Source organism: Chelonoidis abingdonii, chromosome 1 (genome assembly GCF_003597395.2).
Source record: "Chelonoidis abingdonii isolate Lonesome George chromosome 1, CheloAbing_2.0, whole genome shotgun sequence".
Lineage (NCBI taxonomy): Eukaryota > Metazoa > Chordata > Testudines > Testudinidae > Chelonoidis > Chelonoidis abingdonii.
In genome coordinates this window covers 207,149,629-207,170,414 of record NC_133769.1, presented here as the reverse complement: position 1 = coordinate 207,170,414, position 20,786 = coordinate 207,149,629, and the positions used below count along the sequence as shown (strand labels likewise).

The following is a 20,786-nucleotide window of genomic DNA, read 5'->3' as shown; positions in this document are numbered from 1 at the left end:
TAAGTGCTAAGTAAGACATAATTACAACTAGCTCAATTGATTTGGGATGAGGTAAAGAGCTGAACTATAGTAATCAGGGTTCTACTAGCTGAACCTGCCCGATATTTGGAATGAATACACTTTTAAAAATAAAAATATTGGCTTGTCACTGCCAAACTCTTTTACTGCAAATAGAGTAAGTATAGTGACTGAATTTTCAGCTTTCTTTTTCGAAATACACAAAGGTCCTTTCATGCTTGATGTTATTTGCATTTTTCCTTTGCTGGTTATAAGGACAAGTGTAGATGTAATCTTTCCCAGGACAATAACTACCCAGTTCATATCACTGGCAAACTACAAACAAGACATTTTTCAAATGAGGTTTATACTTTATTATTTAATTTTTGCACCACTGACCTCTCAGCTCACTTCTTCTACATTGAACAAAAACATAAAATGAAACCTTAAAAGATGATCAAGCTTGTCTTATTTAATATCTCCAAAGTACAATGCACACCTATAGAGCTATACTTAGTAATAGATAACAAGAATTAATAATAATCTTTGTTACAAACTGATGTATTTCATATTTCACACCCAGAGATCAGATGTTTCATATGTCTGCGGGCTATACTAAGAGGTACAGTGTGATCTCATTCTGTTTTTAGTTAAATAAAAAAATAAGAACTACCTGGTCATTTCCAAACAATCTTATTTATAAGAGTAAGTACAATATTTAGCTCTGGGTGCTTTACACATTCAAACAAAGCATTATATAATCCTGTTAACTATATGTATTCATTAATTTACTCAGTTACGAATGTCTTCATTTCTCAAACTTTTCATTCCATAGTTGATTTAAATTGACTTTAAAAAAACTCATCTGATTGTTCTTAAGCTGCATTTCCCCCTTACTGGTGTTATTCCTGCTTCAGATACCTACATCTCTCTCTCCAGATAATAGGTTTATCCACTCACCTCACTCATGTTTGTTTTGAAATGACAGCTGACAGATTTCCACTTCTTCACAACAGGAAGACTGTACAAAAGCTCTTTCCACTGTTCCTGGCTTTTCTCTTAAAAAGGGCTGCCCAGTGGCATCATGCCGCTAGTAAACCAATAAGATGTATTCACCTGCTGAACTCCTCAGCATGCATCCGAGAGCACAAAGGGCCACCTAGTGGTACAAACTGAAAAGCAGATTCAAACTCCAGGTTGGGTCATTCCAACTAAATGGAATGTTCATAGTTCAGGATCATTGATAAGGGGAAAATATGTGATGAGAATGGAAAACATAGTGAGTATGAAATGTTTCTTTTAATTGTAAGATGCAACTATCTCACCTAGAGACAAATGAAAATATTCAAAAACATATAATCTGTAAGAAAAGGATTGAGGAGACAGCAAACCAGTTTATAAATCAGTATTCCTGAGAAGAAGAGTGTCTGTGCTGTCCCATATTTGTATATGTATATATTCATTACAGTCGCATACTTCCTGCTCATACCCAGCTTTTCTGTGTGTTTCTTGGAAGAATGACTTAGGCGTCTGCCTCATTGCACACAAAGCAGTTAGTGGTTGTGCCCATCTTATAACTTTTATCGCCCAATGGTTAGAACACACGTATGGGATGTAGGAGAGCTAGGATCAATTCCCCCCTTTGACTGAGAGGGAGAAAGGATTTGAAGAGGAGTCTCCTACAGCTCTCAGGAAAGTGCTCTAACCGCTGAGCTATGGGATATTCTGATGTGGGGCTCCCACAAGCTGTGCTGCTGAAACTTTTCCACTGTGGATAAGTAATTAAAAAATCATAAGAGCCGGGGACTGGACACTGGGTCTTTCACATAAGTGCCCTAACCACCAGGCTACACAAGTCATTCTCACCCTCTTTCTGTCCAATGACTCTCTAAGTATTTTTCCAGTGTGCTCCAACCACTGGGTTAAATATTATAAGTTAGCTATCACCACCACATCCTTTTCCTGTCAGATTTTGAATGGAACCCAATCCAGTAGGCGTGGTCAGAGGCTTCCTACCAGATAGGCCCCACATGCCAGTTAGGCAGCCAAGCCAAACAACTCTCTCCCCCGGTTTGTGGCTCATGCTTAGAGGCAGGCACCCAGATGCCTAAAGTGTGGCAGCAGTGCACATGCTCAGAGGCAGAAATGTAGGCAGTGAGGGAATGTGGCCACCTACAGGGTACAGTCGGAGTTTTGTGGATCACAGTGCAGCCTAAAAGTGTGACTTAGTTGCCTACGTATTTTTGTGGTTCTGGGCCTTACTGCTTTTTATTCCCATTAATCCTGTAAACAGCAGCCTAGGCCTAGGGTGGCAAATTTGCAGGGGCAGCAAATTTGCTCATGAATCCTCCCCAACTCTGCCCCTTCCCCAAATCCCCGGCCCGCTTCCTCCCCCAGAAATGCCGTGCTTCCCTCCTTCCACCTCCCTTCCAGGCTTGCCACACGAAAGTGCTGGGAGGGAGGAAGAAGCAAGTAGCAGCACACTTGGAGAAGGCAAAGCAGAGGTGAGCTGGGGCCTGCGGCATGGGGAGTAACCCGGGGGGGGGCATAAACCACTCCCCACCCCAGCTCACCTCCGCTCCATCACTGCCATTCCGAGCATAGTGCAACTCCCCTTCTCCCCACTCTCTCCCAGGCTTGCCACGCGAAAGCGCTGGGAGGAAAGGCGAAGCAAGTAGTGGCACGATCAGAGGAGGCAGAGCAAAGGTGAGCTGGGGCCGGTGGGTGCAGGGAATGACTCTTGGGGGTGAGGGGGCAGGGAACTGCTCCCTGCCCCAGCTCACCTCCACTCCACCGCTGCCATCCCCCAAGCATGCCACAACTCCCCTTCTCCCCTCTCCCTCCCAGGCTTACCGCAGCGGAGCAGAGGTGAGCTGAGGGGGCGGCAATTTTTTGAGGGCCTAGGGGCACCAAATTTGTTAATCCACCACTGCCTGTAAGCACAACGCAGCTAAGAGAGCGTGAGCTGTATTCTGTTCCATTTTGTCCATCATCAATAGCAGAGTTCACTAACTTCCAATGACTTTCACATATGCAACAGTGTGAAGGCAATTATATTATGCACATGTGAGTAGGGGCTAATTGGAAGACAACACGTTACACATGTGCAACTAAAGGGCTCACTGGTCTGGAGCACTTTTATAACTAGTGATGATATGTAAGTTGGCTGGAATCTTGTTTGATTTTCAGAACCCAGTGGAATTTGCATGGCTAGTAACTGAGTGCATTTTAACATGAAGTCAATGAGAGACAATAGCTATCAAACTCCATGTGCTGTTTTTTATAGTCACTTTTTAGCATCGAACTGTATTTTAATGGCAACTGAAAAACAAGACAGAAGAGTTATCCAAGCTCAGCACAAAATTTCAGATTGGCACATATGGGGAAAACATTCTTCTTTGCGTTTTCATGCTTTCTTGCTAAATAAACTCAAGAGCAGCTGAACCAATTTTGTTCAAACTTTCTTTAAAAAAAAAATCACTTTGGGGCTGAAACCAAACATGGGAACTTCAGACAAGAAGGCTTTTGTTTGAAGAAGGTATGTGTCTCACAAAAGGGAAGGTGTAGAGAATGGAATTTGGAGCTCTGCTTAATTTCTCTGTGCATACTATAATTATAGGCTTTAATTAATTCCTTAATAGTGAGGGGTTTAACACGCATATCTCCAATCACTGTATGATTTGAGACTGGTCATCCAGATTTACCCGGTAGCTTACCCAATTAAAACATGAAAAATATAAAAATAAACCAAATTTCAAAGGGGTGAATGGCTTAAAATATAAAATAAGCTTTAATCACTTGGGACCTTAAGTTGCAGTGTAACCTCTGGGCCCATGCAAGGGAAATGAGTCAATGGTTACAGCAGAGTCCCACAACTGTCAATGTCACAAAAGAATCAGACGCAATTTGGAAAATTGACAGTCTTACATCAGGAGACATGTGGGATAGAGCTTACTGTATAATATGAATCATCTCCCCTTCCTAAAAAAAACCCAAAATATAAAACTCTGTTTCTAGGTCAGCCTAGAAAATAGTGACGCAGGTAACAAGTAGATATCTGCTCTCTGATAACCTGCGTGTCCCTCAGCAATGTCCAGCTTCAGTCATTATAAGTCCCCTAAACCTTTAGAAACATAAATAATGCTTCCTTGTCTCCACTCTGACTGGTTGCTTATGGCAGAAGAGAGTATTTGAAAATACCCAGCATTCAAATACTACCTGGCACTTACCCGTGGCAGTTAACTTTTTAATTAAAATGTAAAAGGCATATTAATTATCAGTTTAGAATATTCAATCTCTGTTCAGGCAAAGGAATTAATGTGTTTGAAAAGATGCTCGGCAGTTATTCTTCGAAGTTTGGGAAAAGGATGAAGTTAAAAGTATACCTCTTTCCCTACTTCATTTTACTGGTACTGGGAAAGTTAAGGACAAAGTCTTCATGTTCCGTGTTTGTTTCTTTCTACTCTGAATTTAAAAAAAAAAAAAAAAAAGCATCAGGTTGTCAACAACATGTAGAAATGAAGGATTTCTCCTCAGCCTCACCTGAGAACCTTCACCGTTTAACTGCTCATGAAAGTGTGTTTTTGAATAAGAAGACATTTAGGACAAGATCATCATGATTGTCAGTGCACAAGAGAGGAACAGGGTGCAAATGTGTCTCTTTCCCTTTCACATATACCCTGTGCAAAGGATGGTCACCAAGAAGAGCCTCAGCAGTCAGGGTGTTGAAGTACACTATCGAGCTGCCAGTGTTCACCTCTCCACAGAGGGAAAGGGTCAGAATCCTTTTTCTCCCAACCCCTGACAAGCTGATTTGGCCAGGAACAAGGGGAGGGGAAGCTGCATTATTATGGTGGCACAGTAGTTGCATTCCCCTGGACAGTCTAGTGTCCTTAATGTGGTGGCTGTGGCTATTAGCATTCTTCCTCCTGATCTCAATAAAGTAAAGTCTTGGTCTGGTTACTGTTCTGCTTGCTCTTTCTCCTCAGATGGGCAGTGGCTTCAGAAGAGCTGCTGCTGCCTATGCTGTAGAGCTCCTTTGTTTTGTCTGAAGCTGTTCACGGGACAAAAATAGAAAGGCAAGGCACAAGAACCTTGCCATTCTATTTGTCCTGAGAAGTATCTAGTATATTTGGTGCTGTATAAATAATAATTACATACCAAAAAACTACATTAAAAGAATGTTAAGTTTGCAAAGCCAAACGCTGAAAAGTTAGGAAATCCCAGAATTTCCTGGCCAACCTTAATGCCCACCCCCTTGTGTGTATGCATTATAATAGTCTTTAATTACATGATCGTATACTATTTTCCCATGGGATTCCTGTGCCTGGGGATGAATCAGCACATTGCAGGAAGACAGAGGATCGTTAAGGAAGTTTCTAACCACTGTGGTTGTGGAGAAAAGCTTGAAAACATGAGCACCGTAAAGGCTCAGACACCAGAAAGAAAATAAAAAGAACATGACATCTATTTATTTATTTATTTATTTTTAAATCTTCTGACTTTTGAGGCCTGACTCATGATATGAATGCTTGGGACTGGAAAGCCTGGAAACTACTATGCTTTTTTATTTTAGCCTCTCTAAAGTAGTAGTCATTGAGAAATCAAGCTGCTTGAAAAGAAGCACAGACAGCGCCTTTATAATCTGCACCAATCAGTTTGAGATGCAGAAGCCTGGGTCTGCTCAGGCTTCTAGAATTAGCTACTCATAGCAGATGTACTCAGAGGCCCATCACAGCCATAGCCACACTGGCATTACATCATCTTATTAGCATGGCCACTCCCATATTTGTAATATAATATCTCTTTGCACAAGGAGGAATGGCTGGGAAAGAGAGACCAGGGAGCCAAGAGAGGGTGGTCAACAGGAAAGTGGTATATTTACTAGCACAAAGGAAACAAGGCCTGAAATGATATAGTACCAGCAGAACAGCTCCTGTTGGTGAGTGTGATTTTTATAACTACTGGTACATTTTTTTAAATTAGAAAGCAGAGCAGAAAATTAAAGCAACCCTTCTGACTAATGGAACCCCAATCTGACTAATGGAAATTCCTGGTTTTTCACATCCACCTCATTTGCCACACAGGGGAAAAAAATTCTTTTGTTTGCTTCAAGCATTATGTTACAATGATTTATAACAGCAATAATGCTGTCTAGTTTGGGTATTTCCTTTCATTTAATGATGATATTGTGGTTTAAGAGTCCACAACCTTACCTTAGACCCAGATTTCCCACAGCCTATGCTAGAATATCCTCTCCCTGTGACCATTAGTACTTTTTTAAAGATATTAAGACAATAATACTTGTAACAGATGAATATAACCCACATACCTCCTGGGTGTGGTGTTCTGTCCCATCTAGTCACGCTGAGACCACTTAGAGAGAGATTAATGAGTCTGCTCTACAGCCTTAGCTAAGGGTCCATATGGCTTTTAGCTCATACAGTAGAGGCTCATGCACTAAGCTCCAGAAACCCCAGATTTAAGCCCATCTGCCGACAACCAGGATCTGTCAGTGTTACAAGTGGTGGCTCATCCAGGATTTCAACTGGGAAGACTCTGAAGCTTGGGACGTGTTTCCTCAGCTAGGGGAAGTATGTAACCCACACTCTTCCTGGGTGTGGTGCTCTGTCCCATCTAGGGATACTGAGACCACTTAGAGAGCAATAAATAAATCTACTCTAGAGTCTTAGCTAACAGCCATATGGCTTTTGATTCATGCACTAAGCTCCAGAGGCCACAGGTTCAATACCACCTGCCAATGACCAGAATCTGTCGGCGTTACATTAACTCAAACCGTGAATTATATATGTGTATATGACAGAGACATAGTTCCCTATTCTGAATCATTGCAATGAAACCATCTACAGTATTTTGTATATTCTGGGAAGGGTTTTCCAAGGCACTAAGAGCTGGCTTATTTGTTCCCATTCAAGACAGTAGGAGTCCGAATTATCAAACACATCGATGAAAATAATTTGCTGGGGAAGAGTCAACATGGTTTTTGTAAAGAGAAATCATGCCTCACCAATCTACTAGAAGAGGGGTTGGCAACCTCTGGCACGTGGCTCACCAGGATAAGCACCCTGATGGGCTGGGCCAATTTTTTTATCTTTCACGTCGGCAGGTTCGGCCGACTGTGGCTTCCACTGGCCGTGGTTCACCGTCCCAGGCCAATGGGGGCGGCAGAAAGTGGCGCAGGTACGGGATGTGTTGGCCGCGGCTTCCAACCTCCCCAAAAGGCTCTTAAGCAAAGTAAGCTGTCATGGGATAAGAAGGAATGTCCTCTCATGTACTGGTAACTGGTTAAAAGATAAGAAACAAAGGGTAGGAATCAATGGTCAGTTTTCAGAATGGAAAGAGGTAAATTGTGGTGTCCCCCAGGGATCTGTACTGGGATCAGTCCTATTCAACATATTCATAAATGATGTGGGAAAAGGGGTAAACAGTAAGGTGGCGAAATCTGCAGATGATACAAAGCTACTTGAGATAGTTAAGTCCCAGGCAGACTGCAAAGAGTTACAAAGGGATCTCATAAAACTGGGTGTCCGGGCAACAAATTGGCAGATGAAATTCAATGTTGATAAATGCAAAGTAATGCACCTTGGAAAACATAATCTGAAGTATACATATAAAATGATGGGGTCTAAATTAGCTGTTACCACTCAAAAAAAGTGATCTTGGAGTCATTCTGGATAGTTCTCTGAAAACATCTACTCAATGTGCAGCGGCAATCAAAAAAGCGAACAAGATGTTGGGAATCATTAAGAAAGAGATAGAGAATAAGCCAGAAAATATCATGTTGTCTCTATATAAATCTCTGATATGCCCAAATCTTGAGTACTGCATGCAGAATTGGCTGCCCCATCTCAAAAGAGATATATTGGAATTGGAAAAGGTACAGAAAAGGGCAACAAAAAGGGTATGGAACAGCTTCCATATGAAAAGAGATTAATAAGACTGGGACTTTTCAGCTTGGAAAAGAGACGAGTAAGGGGGAATATGATAGAGATCTATAAAATCATGACTGGTGTGGAGAAAGTAAATGAGGAAGTGTTATTTACTCCTTCTCGTACCACAAGGACTAAGGTCACCAAATGAAATTAATAGGCAGCAGATTTAAAACAAAAGAAAGTATTTGTTCACACAATGCACAGTCAACCTGTGGAACTCTTTGCCAGAGGATGTTTTGAAGGCCAAGACTATAACAGAATTCAAAAAAGAATTTGATAAATTCATGGAGGATAGATCCATCAATGGCTATTTGTCAAGATGGGCAGGGACGGTGTCCCTAGCCTATGTTTGCCAGAGGCTGGGAGTGGGCAGCAGGGAATTGATCACTTGGTGATTGCCTGTTCTGTTCATGTCCTCTGGGATACCTGGCATTGACTGCTGTCGGAAGGCAGGATACAGGATTAGATGGATCTTTGTTCTGACCCAGGATGGCCATTCTTATGTTCTTAGTCTCCCACGGACTGTAATGGGAGCAGAGAATGCCAGCAGTAATTCCCTCTGAAAATCCCATCCCTTAAATCCAGGTCATTGGATATGTAATTTGTACCATAAAGCCTTATGTGATATATCACAATGTGATCTGGCTGAACCAAAAATACAACATTCATAGAAATAATCATAAAAAGTCAGGTAAATTTAGCTCGGAGTAAAGTAGAAACTCTCTTTTAGAACAAACTTTGCAGGTTAATGAAATATGGATCATGGTTGGTTAACAAATAGTTTTATTCTCTAATGTAAAACTAATTAACCCTGATTTGTATGTGTTTTTCTTTTTCAAGTAGTAAGTAAACTCATCTATTGTAAATTACTAGGAAGAGTTCCTGAAGGTCAGAGGAATTTAATCCTAGCCTCTCTTAAATATTTAGCTTACCGTCTCTTTGTATTTAAAGTTTCAGAAGCTAAAACTTTAATGGTGTTATGAAATAGTACACAGATGATTTCACCTGATATACAGGATGAGTGTTGGATAACATACATTTGATTCATGTAAGGCCAGTAATTTGCTGGCTGCTCTTTTAGAGCATATCACTCTGAATAAAATAGGAATTGCTAACGAGCATTAATTTATCCCTTTTGTGTTGTATTTTACCGGTGGGTTGTTACATTGCCCCAAGAAATGGCTGCAGAGTGGAGCCTTGACTTCTGATTAGACCACAAAAGGTATCTTAGTCCAGCCTTTCAAATTAGATTGTAGAGAGCATCACACCAATGATTCTTGTCTAGAGACAGGGTACATTGTATTTTATTAGTATTTACCCAATCTGTGAATTTATAAAAGCATTGTCATATGGCATGCAATTAGGGATATGACCACACCTTTCTGTTGACTTGAGGTGAGTGTATCCCCTTCCTCTATCCTTCATATGTTTGTGTTATTAAATTGCAAGCCTTCCAGCACAGGGATTTGCTCCTTTCTGTGTTTGCACATGGCCCAGCACAACAGGTTCAGGCCTTGGGTTGCTATCATAATATAAACAATTAGTACTGCTCCTAATTATACTAAAAGTAAGAAATTCTCCAAATCTCAAACCAAACTCACATACTTTTCTGTCTGTAAAAGTTAAGGTAAATATATCTCCCTCTTTCACCCTGCATCCGAAACAGGCCTGCTATTTTTTGCAGAAATCCATTGTAGCATCTCAGCAGGTCTAGCAGACATTATTGAGCTGCCAGCTTCTTATTAGTCTCAGAAATTCCGGAATTTCTTCATGTTGGGGTTGGTCTACACGCACACACTCATGTATAGAATCAGACTGAGATAAGCCCAGCTAGCAGGCTATACCAACCTTTCTCTGCAGGGCAGGTTTACACAACAGGGCACAGTCAACCTAAGTTACGCAACTCCAGCTACCTGAATAACGTAGTTCGAGTTGACATAGCTTAGGTCGACCTTTTGCGGTGACTACACTGCACTGGGTCAGCGGGAGAAATGATCCCATCAATTTATCTTATGCTTCTCGTTCCGGTGGAGTACCAGAGTCGATGGGAGAGCGATCAGTGGTTTATTTAGCAGGTCTTCACAAGAACCCCTGTACTATATCGACCCTCTGTGGATCAATTGCCAAGCATCGATCCCTCAGTAAGTGGAGACAAACCCCTGGTAGCCAGTGGGACCTCTGAGAGACATTGTGTCTCAACAAGTCACAATGTCTCTTAAGCTTTGAGGTGTGCAGGAGAAGTGCAGCTCCTATACCACTCTTGGAGAGCAGGCAGCACTGCTTCTTCATCTGGCAAGCTCTGCTGGCCAGTACAGATGAGGCAGGGCCCTGGCTGTGGGAACAAGTCCTGTGTAGTGTCCCCTGTACAGGTCCAGGTACAATATGAACCGTATTGTACGGGAGTGGCTACTAACTACTATGGAATAGAGCTGTGCAAAAAATGTATGGTGAATCTGAACTTACTTGAACTGAGCCTTGGTTTGGGGTTCTTCTGTACTTTGTGAACCTTATGGCTAGGAATTTCACACAATTAGGAAAATTTGCAGATATCTTCCCCTCAGCCAGCTTCCCTCAACTTTATCACCCTATCAGCGGGCATCACCACCACCTCCCTGAAAGACCTGGGACACTTCTGGCGTCTCCTCATTCTTCTAGCTACCTCCTGGTGGCTCCATTTCTGAAATCTTTGGGAAGGGTGAGAATGGTCACCAGATTCCAAAAGACTTCTGAGGAGAAAAGGGCCAGGAAGGAGTTTGATCCTTGCTACACATAGACCTTGTCTACACTGGTGGTGGCGTGTAAGGTATATGCAGCTCCACGCTGCGGTAAAAAGCAAGCTGCATCCATACTCCACTGTGTAGCTACATTCAGTAGTGAAAGGCTTAGGCAGGGGGATGCAGCAGGACACTACAGTACTAAAAATAGCCATATAGACAGGGAAGGCACAGCTGCAGCATGTAAAGAGCCGGGTAGGATATATTCCCTAAGGTTCTGGCATGTCTTTACTTACCTAGGCAGTGCATCACCATCTACACTGCTATTTAAACATGTGCTGGGGTGAGTGTCGTGTATGTACTCTACACACCACCATAAGTGTAGACATAGCCCTAATGGGAAATTAAAGGTCTTACCTGGTACAGCCAGTTCTTCCCTAACTGGTAAGGTTAACCTATAATCCATGAACTAAGAAGTATGGGGCTTCACTGGCTGGCATGCGGTTTCTGTTCATTCTTCAGAGTTCAAGACACTGAACCCATAATCAGTATAAGGACTGAGAATTAGATGATATTACACATACTTTCAGGCAATTGGGTGACACCCGCTATTACCTAGTTAGGTCAAATATTTAATTATGCTTCGAGTTCTACTTTTGTTTTCAGTTTGATACTGATTTAATTATACCAAATTTGAATTCACTATAAAATATCAAAATACTATTACTAAGATATATATACACTCTATATGGACCATGATCAAATAAGGAAAGCTAATTATGAGCAGAAAACTTAAGTGCAGAATTTGGAAAAAAGCAATTTTTACACCCTAAAGCATATTTTGATTTGTTGTTGAGATTGTTAAAATAATGGGCAGAAATCTCATCTCAGCTACTCTGGAGTACATCTGGAGTTATTCTGTTGGACAAAGTGGCCTCAGTGGAGTTATTCTGGATTTAGAGAAGCAAAACAAAGATGAAAATTTTCCCCAAAACTGCTACTGTCATTTTATTCTGTGGAGTCATATGCATTTATCTCCCCCCTAAAACTGTGGCACTATTTCTATGCATTTCCGAAAGCTTTGTCAGAATGTTTTTGTTATTTTTGACTAATATTACATAAACTGATGTGCAAGTACAACCAGAATCTACCCCATCCCCCTAATAAATCTATTCTATTATATTAAAAAGAATATATATGACTGATCAGAGTACAAAGTAACCATTGTGTCCTTTTGAGTTTTTTTATTATAAATTACTTTGGCAGTTATGCACGCTCAGAAGCATACCTGACTGTTGGGAAAAGTCATTCCACTAGCACTGAAATGCCAATTCTAACCCCGGGGAAGGAGTCATTAGCTGAGGTAATGAAACTGAAAGAATGATAATAGATTTATTACTTAAATTGTTGATTTTGCCAATTGACCTTTCAGTCAGATCTTTAAACCATCATAAAGTTCACTTGCTTCTTGACAGGAAAAAAATCATATCCCAGTGCTAGCAATTATTTGAGAACTGTGTTTGCAAAGCAGAAAACAGAGCTAGAGGAGCAAGCTGAGTTCAATGAACTATTATCTCTGAGCTCTGCAGCTCCAGCTGACTCTCTACTCTGGACTGCAGCTTATGCTGCCATATATGCATAGAAGGGGAAAATACAGTAACTGCACTTTAGGACCTTTCATATAAATTGCTATAATTATAGCCACTTTAGCCATTGCTTTGGATCATCACGGGCAGTAACCCACTAGCGTGTGAGAAGAGTGCTGCAGAGCAAGAGAACTATGAGGATGGAAGTTTCAGTGTTTTACCTTTCAGATGCATTAGTCTAGCTACGTTATAATAACCATTCATTGTGTAAAACAAGAGTGGAAAAATATGTTTGATGTCTGTTAAGCAATTCTTATCCAGTTGTAAAATTAACAAACACAAGCAGGTGCATATCTCAGTAATGTAACATTGGTAACTGTAGCTCCTGGGATCTTCTTACGGTTTCTGTTCTAGAGCACCCCTAATGACCTCAGAATGCATCTGCTGTTAATTCTATCTTCCCCCACCCCATGGAAAGGGATTAACTGATGAATTTAAGGAGTCTAAAGTTTATTAATTATGAAGTTGCTGAGTCTAGTGGTATAAGAGGGTGGGAAAAAAGCTGAGTTTGGTGGACAACCTATCAATACTCATTAGAAGTTCTTCATTAATTATTTCTGATTGAGTTCATTGTGATAAATTAACAGCCTCTGCAATGCAGGGCAAACTTGTCAGCAGTCTGGTCAATGAGGGTCAAGTGATATAGATTTCATTACTTATGCTTATTATTTCTGTAGCTCCACATTGCTGTGTGCAGCACTTTGCAGCCCAGTAGGAAGACCAGAAGCCTGCTCTGAATGCTTGTACTCAGACAGATAACATAATGAGAAGTGAAGTGACAATAGACCAAGGATGGAGGGAAAGAGGAGAAGCATCAGGAAACAAGGGATAAGGGAACACTGCTCTAGAAAGAGGCATTTTTTACAATGACCCACATGTTTATGGATGCATAATTCAGAGAAAGGCTCAAGGAGCCTGTCATAAACAGATAGCTAAGGGTTAATGTTTCTTTTACCTGTAAAGGGTTAACAAAGGGAACCAAACACCTGACCAGAGGACCAATCAGGAAACTGGATTTTTCAAGTCAGGGAGGGAATTTTTGGGTGTGTGTCTTTTGTCTCTGCTCCGGCTCTCTCGCTATGAGAGTGATTTCTATCTCCAGGCTTTTCTAATCTTCTGTTCCAGAGTGTAAGTACAAAAGGTAGAAGACAATAGGTTTTTATATTGTTTTTGTATTACATGTGTGTAGTTTGCTGGAATGTTTTAAATTGTATATCTTTTTGGATAAGGCTGTTTATTCATTTTCTTTTAAGCAATTGACCCTGTATGTCAACCTTGATACAGAGACCAGTTTATGGTCTTTCTTTCTTTTTATGTAAAGTTTTCTTTTTAAACTTGTGGATTTCTTTTCTAGTGAGGCTCAGGGGTAGGAATCTCTGTGCCAGGTTACCTCTCTCAGGAAAGACTGGGAGGGAAATCTCTTTGTGTCTGAGTTGCAAAGCTTACCTTTGCAGGGACTCTGACATGAGGTGAAAGAAATGGATCTCTCTGTTTTGCATTTCAAGGAATTGAAATAGGGTGATCGTCCGGGCCATCCAGGAGGAAAGCCGGGGAGGAAATAAAGAGGAGACAAGGGGAGGGGGTTATTTCCCTTTGTTGTAGACTCAGGGCATCTGAGTCTTGGGGTCCCCCAGGGAAGGTTTGGGGAGACCAGAGTGAGGCAGGCACTGATTCCTGTCTGGTGGCAGCGCTATCAGATCCAAGCTGGTAATTAATCTTGGAGGGTTCATGCAGGCACCCACATTTTGGACGCTAAGGTTCAGAATTGGGACTTATGCTTATGATAGAGCCTGCTCAGCAGAAGGGCATAATTGCAGTTCCTGTACTTCCTGGAGCAGAGACTGCTTCCTGCAAGCAGCCCTTGGAAGCACACTATAGTAAGATGGGAACTAGTAGGGCCATGATTCTATGATGACCAGAGTCCCGATAAAATTGGGACTGTCCTGATTTTTAGGCGTTTGTCCCGCGTCCCGATCGATGTTTGGTCGGGACGCAATTTGTCCTGATATTTCACACTCCTGGGTTTTTTTGTTTTGTTTTGTTCCACCAGTGGGACTCTGTCTCCCCCGCCCCTCCCCTGCCAACAGGACTCCAGGACTCCGTTTTTTTTTTCCCTCTGCCGGCGGGACTCCGAGACTCCGTACTTTTTTTTTTTTGCTCTGCCAGCGGGACTCTGCTTTTCCTTCTTTATTTCTCCATTTTTTTTTCTTTCTTTCTTTTTTTTCCTGTCTTTGCCGGCGGGACTCCAGGTCTCCATTTTTTTGTAGTTGTTTTTTTCTCTCTGCTGGCGGGACTCCGAGACTCCGCACTTTTTGCTGTGCCAGCAAGACTCCGCTTTTTTTTTCTCCACCGGCAGGACTCCCTCCGGACCGCCACCCTCCTGCACGTGTCCCGATATTTTCTTCATCCCATCTGGTCACCCTACATGATTCTTCTACCCTTTCTGTATTGACCCAAAAGAGCTGGCCCAGTGAAGTAGAGGAGGCTTGTTGCAACCCAGAAGAGTATAGCATCAGGCCTGTGCTACCACTGTGTTCTGGAGAGCCCTAGGAATTCTTGAGGCAGAATTGCACTAAGGTTATGCAGCTCCACACCACATCAGTTTGGGGCTGTGCTTAAATAGCATGAAAAAGCCTAAATTAATTCAATTTCCATATGCTGATAGGAGCTCTTTGTTCCCCCGTAAGGGAAACTTAAAAAGATGTATCCAGATAATTAGTTTATGGGATTTCCAAAAGCAAGCTTTAAACCTGTTACAAAAACTGACCTTTTAATTATCTTCCTTAGGGCTTGAAAAATCTATGCACCCATTCACCAGTTGCTGTTTTATGAAGCAAATGCCAGTTACACGAGTCTAGTAGTTACTCAGAAAGAGCCGGATCCAAAGTCCACTGAAGTAAATTGAAAGAAATTCATTGACGTCAATGAGCTTTGAAACAAGCCCAAAATCTGGGTTCATGTTCATGAAAAAAAAAATCATTCTGTGGAATCTCCCCAACCTTCAGCTGAATCTACCATGTCTGAATTAAATGCAATGAAATTTTGTATTTCAGTTACTTCTTTTCTCCTCCATCCCCTCCTTTCAGAACCTCCACTTCCTGTGGTATTGTTGTGAGTAATAAATGTAAATAATCTTTATATGTTTGAAAGCATTAAAAAATGTCAATCCTGGATGCAATCTGTTTTGGCCCAATCTTATAACAGCTGTAAATTCAACCAGCTTATATCTATTTAAATTATTTTTCAGTATGATCAGTTTTACTCATTGAGGTAGATTTTCAAAGGTACAAATGGCTCTTATGTATGTGCCTTTGAAAATCTACCTGTTTTGACTAGATCTATACCAGCCTTTGAGCTATATCCTGCTGCTCTTACTCACTCTAAACTTCCACTGAAGTCAAAGGAACAAAAGGAGCAGGATCTGGCCTTTTGCTATATCCTGAAATGAGTATGACATTATACATTCTTCTCACATTAAGTTTACATAATGCAACATGGAGCGTCATACACTTTTAAGGATTCTAAGGCAAAATGTATTCAGTGAACTCTGTGTTATGTTTAAATTACTGAGATTGCTCAAGACCTTATATTCAGGTGTTATTTTTCCTATGGTTTTCACTCAAACATTTGCTGCCTTGGCAACTAAGTGCTATGGTAAAGCACTATCTCACCCTTTCAACTCTCCTACAATTCAGCTGTAGCCTCAATATCCTGAAGCTCTTCATAAGATGCAACTTTTACAAAGACAAGGTATATATTAAAAAAAGACTTTCACTAGCTGAATTCTGTTTGATAACCAAGTACCATACACCCCATTTCATAAATGTTTGAGAGTAAGTATAACTGAAAGCTCGATGCCATCTTATTAGGGGGAGAATAAATATTTAGTCAATAAAGTGAATTCCTTTTGTGGGCAATGCTGAGACTTTGCATCTGTTACTTCTACCCAACTCACTCAAATGTGAGATGCTTTCTTGTTGTAAAGAGAAACCGGTGCAAGAAGTCAAGGCTATTTTTAAATAGCTATGACTAGGTGCGTTCAGGTAGCTTATTCCTAATACCCTGTGAAATACAAAACTGAAGGAGACAACCTTAAGAAACCTTACTCTGGTATGAAATACCATATGTCCATGAAATACTTCTTTCCAGGCCTATGTGTAAAGAAGTCAAATCACAGCACTTAATAATGGAACATGGAGTGGTTTTACCAAGTTGGCAACCCTAGCCAATGTCCTTGAGAATTTTCATTTTACCAGTTAATACTTTTAAAAGATATTGTTGGTATTAATGAACCTTACACTAATGCTATATAAAAACCTACTGTAGCTGCATGATTGAACTACAGTTTCTGACAGCAAAGCAAACAGATGTAGTCTGTCAGCACATACATTTTGTGATTGCACTGCACAGTTCTGAAAAAAGTAAATTTTTTTAGTCTGTGACATTTACAATACCATGTAAACATCATGTTATGTAGGCATAATTCATATTGCTGTGTCCTGCCGTCTACTACAGAATGAAAAGAAAACTACAGAATCTGCTTCTGAGGATGGCTGTGTTTTTAGGGCTGGAGCTCAGTGAAATAAATGACAAGATTCCTTTGTATCACTCATGTGCTACAAATGGAGAGGCTCTTGTAACTCTGCTCCTGCAGGAGCACTTGACAGACATGGGCTGATTCTTGTTCCCTTCTCCCTGTAGACATTAGTGCATGCTGAGGTAGTGAGGGGAGTGATTGGAGTACACTGTGCTCTGTCCCCTCCTGGCAAATGGTCCACTGGGCTCCCATAGTCAGCTGCTGCAGTTTAGAACAGGGCCTCAGGCTGAGTTAACCTGCACCTGTGATAAGAGCCAAGCAAAGAATGAGGGAGCCATAACTGGCTCTCTCACAGCATCTCTTCTCTGATGTGCCCAGAAGAAATGACACAACAGACCAGTTGGTCCTATATAGATTAATAGAGTCTAAGGTCAGAAGGGGCCCTTGCAATCACCTAGTCTGACCTCCTGTGTGGCCCAGGCCACAGAACTTCCCCAAAATACCATGTACCATACCTCAAGTAAAAACTTGAACTTCCTTGGATGAAAGGCACCATATAATTGTGAAAATATTCTTAATCTTATATCTTGTAGTAGAACAATAGAATCCGCATGTTCTTCACTATTATGCATAGCAGTGCACCTTTTTGATTACTATGTTAGATTATAGATTAGTAGGAGAAAAGGTAAAAATACAGTTTGAAAGTCCTTACATTATGACATAAAAAACACTTATACTTCCCCCATTCCCTGCTATTCCACACTGTAGATCACAGCAGTAGTGTTTTTAAAAAACTGTAAATGAATTAAAAGCATTTTTAAACAATAGTACTAGAGATGACCTTCTCCTGCCCTTTAGCCCATCATCTGGAGCCGAGTCATCCTGCAAATATCCACAATCTTTGTCTGTCTGAGGCAGCTCTAAGGTCCACCTGTTTACCATCTTCTTTGATGCAGTCTATCCATCACTTCCTCAACTTTTCTCTGAGTCTCTTTCCTACCACCCTCTCCTGCCATGCTAGCTTCACCAAGTCGTCTTCATTCATCCTTTGTGTGTGTTCAAACTAGTGAAGTCATGCTTCCTGGATTCTGTCAGCCACATCATGGACTTTTACTTTCATTTTGTAATCTCTTCCTTTGTGTAACTCTCTTTATTGAGTGAAGACATCGCATCTGTAGGTGTTGCAGCTGCTGTCTCTTTGTTCTCCATGCTTCTGCACCATACAGCATTGCGAGCCACACCATTGTTCTATATAGTTGGAATTTCAGTTTCAGTAGCACATGCTTCTCATACACAACACCTGAGATATTATTCCACCGTCTTCCAACTCCCCAGTCTGGACTGTATCTCACGCCCAAGATCTCCGTCTTCTGTAACCCAGGCACCAAAGTACTTGAACTATTCAGTCTGGTTTAATCATACTCCATTAATCTCTATATCCAGTTTCTCTGTGGCACCTCTACTGACTCACATGACCTCAATCTAAGTCATGTTCATTTTCATCCCATGGCTGTTTAGATGGTCATACCACTGATTTATTATTTCCTCTAGGTCTTCTTTTGAGGATGCCCTTACTGCTATGTCGTCTGCATATAGCAGCTTCTCACTTTGTTTCGGTTGTGACTTGGTCTATCAATGTGATAAACAGTAGTGGACTGAGGGCCAACCCCTGATGCAGTTCGACTTTTACTTCAAAGGGGTTTGTTATTCCAAAACATGTTTGGATCGCTGTTTTAGGTGATCTATACAGGGCATTCACCATAGTTATTAAATACTCACACAGTCCATATTTCCTCAGCACTGGTGTGAGCCTCCTTCTGTCAGCTTTATCATATGCCTTTTCTAGGTCTATAAATGCTCACAAACTTTTATCCTATTGGTACTCTAACCATTTCTCTATCACTTGCTCAATTACAAATGTGGCATCAGTGGTTCCTTGTCCTTTCCTAAAGCTGAACTGTTCTTGTTCAAGAAGGGGGTTCCTCCATTCTCCTAATCCTAGAATCCAAGATGTATTCCAGTATCTTCATCACATGAGACAGTTACTTTATACCTCAATAGTTTCTGCATTCAAGGATGCCTTCTTTCTTATGTATTGGGACCAAGACAGACTTGACCTAGAGTTGACCAAAAAATGTAATTTCCATCCTGCATGAAATCTGGAAATTTGGTTTTGTCCCAGACTGGGGTGAAAAGTCAAAATCTTGGAATTTTGAACAAATTGAAAAATTCCAAAAATATTTTATTTCAACCTCAAAATGTTTCTTTTCAGCTTTTACATTACATAATAATATAATATTCAAAATGATAAAGATTAAACATTTTGACTTTATTGAAATGAAACATTTTGATAATTGCCCATTGAAATTGTCTATCATGCTGCTATTTTCGCATGAAACATTTCAGTTTTGTCATATCAACATTTTCTAGTGGAGAATCTGAACTGATCTAATGTCATAATTTCTGTTCCATGGGAACTTCTGACATTTCAAAATTTCCTATCACTGGAACAAAAAATCAAAATTTCCCATGAACTGAAAATTCTGAACATTTTTGTTTCAGAAATATCAAAGTGACCATATCAAAGTGCCTTTTGAGTGTTATATATATATATATATATATATATATATATATATATATAAAAATTCCCCATCAGTCTCGAGGATTGACTGTAGTAGTTTCTCCATGATCTTATGCTCATATCAGCTGCTGTGCTCTGCAATGGAGGGGGTGGCAGTGAAGTTTCAGCTTCAGGTGTGGGCTGTACATCCACTTGTTCTTCCAGTCTTCTTGAGTCTGGGATGTAATGTGGAGTTGGTCTATCTCAAGCTGTGAGAGCAGCTTCCTCTTTACTATGTTGAAGCATTGGGTAACTAGCTGTTTCTCAGTACGTGTGGATGTAGGTCTTTTGTCCATCCATAGTCCCCTCATACGTTTCATATAGCCCCTCTCATTAGGTCTACTGTTGTAGTAGCATCCATCAATTCCAGTTCTCTGTTTCTCGTCATGAATGGTTTCCAGTAGCCCACTTATTGTCAGATTGTCCTCGTTCCTCAACATCTGGCGCAGACCTTGTTAATCCGGGCGATGCCCGAGCTGGCATGACTCTCCTAGTTCATGTCACTCTCATATTTGAGGTGGCAGGGGAAGCATTAGGGGTCTTTTGCCCAAGGACCCCTACTGGAAAGTTGGGTACCAACCAGGATTGAACCCCAGTCTCTCATATCAAAGGGCACGCTCTTAACCACTACGCTATCCAATCGTGTGTGTGTGTGTGTGTGTGTATACAGACCAGCTACAAGTATAGATAACATATAGATATAGATATCATCAGATTACATACAGACCAGCTACAAGTACCTTGGCGTCCCACATCACATGGAAACCATGATGAGGAGGCAAGGAAGACAGCAACATCCAAGTATCACCAAAGGATAAGACAGGTCCTGAAGAGCCAGCTCAGTGGGAAGACAAGATCCACGCCATCAACGGATACGCCCTGCCAGTCATCAGATACCCTGCGGTATAGTGAGCTGGCCAAAGAGGACATGGAGGCTGCCGATGTGAAACCCGGAAGCTCCTCACAATGCACGGAGGTTTCCACCCCAAGTCCAATACCCAGAGACTGTATACCAGCCGGAAAGAAGCGGGCGGGGCTTGGTGAGCGTCAAAGCCACTGTCCTGGATGAAACCCGGAACATCCAGGAGTACATCAGTAAGATGGCCCCAAGATGAGCTGCTGAGAGAATGCCTGAGGCAGCAGCAGACATGGGAGGAAGACCAAGCAGAAGAAGTGCCATGGCAAGACAAGGCCTGCATGGGATGTACCATCGACAGATAGCTGAGGTGGCTGACATTGGGAAATCTACCAGTGGCTGGAAGGGCTGGACTAAAAGACAGCACTGAGGCACTGATCATAGCAGCACAGGAACAGGCACTG

The 20,786-nt window shown here is 41.3% G+C and overlaps 1 protein-coding gene across 1 annotated transcript in view; it reads right to left on the bottom strand.

The window, feature by feature from the left end:
- PCP4 (Purkinje cell protein 4) overlaps window positions 1-1,053 on the bottom strand; it is a 71,572-nt gene extending 70,519 nt beyond the window's left edge. Inside the window, exon 1 of the mRNA XM_032788799.2 lies at window positions 958-1,053. Coding sequence (XP_032644690.1) covers window positions 958-966 — 9 coding nt within the window. The 5' untranslated portion in view covers window positions 967-1,053. The remainder of the gene's footprint in view (window positions 1-957) is intronic.
- Between the last annotated feature and the right edge of the window lie 19,733 nt (window positions 1,054-20,786).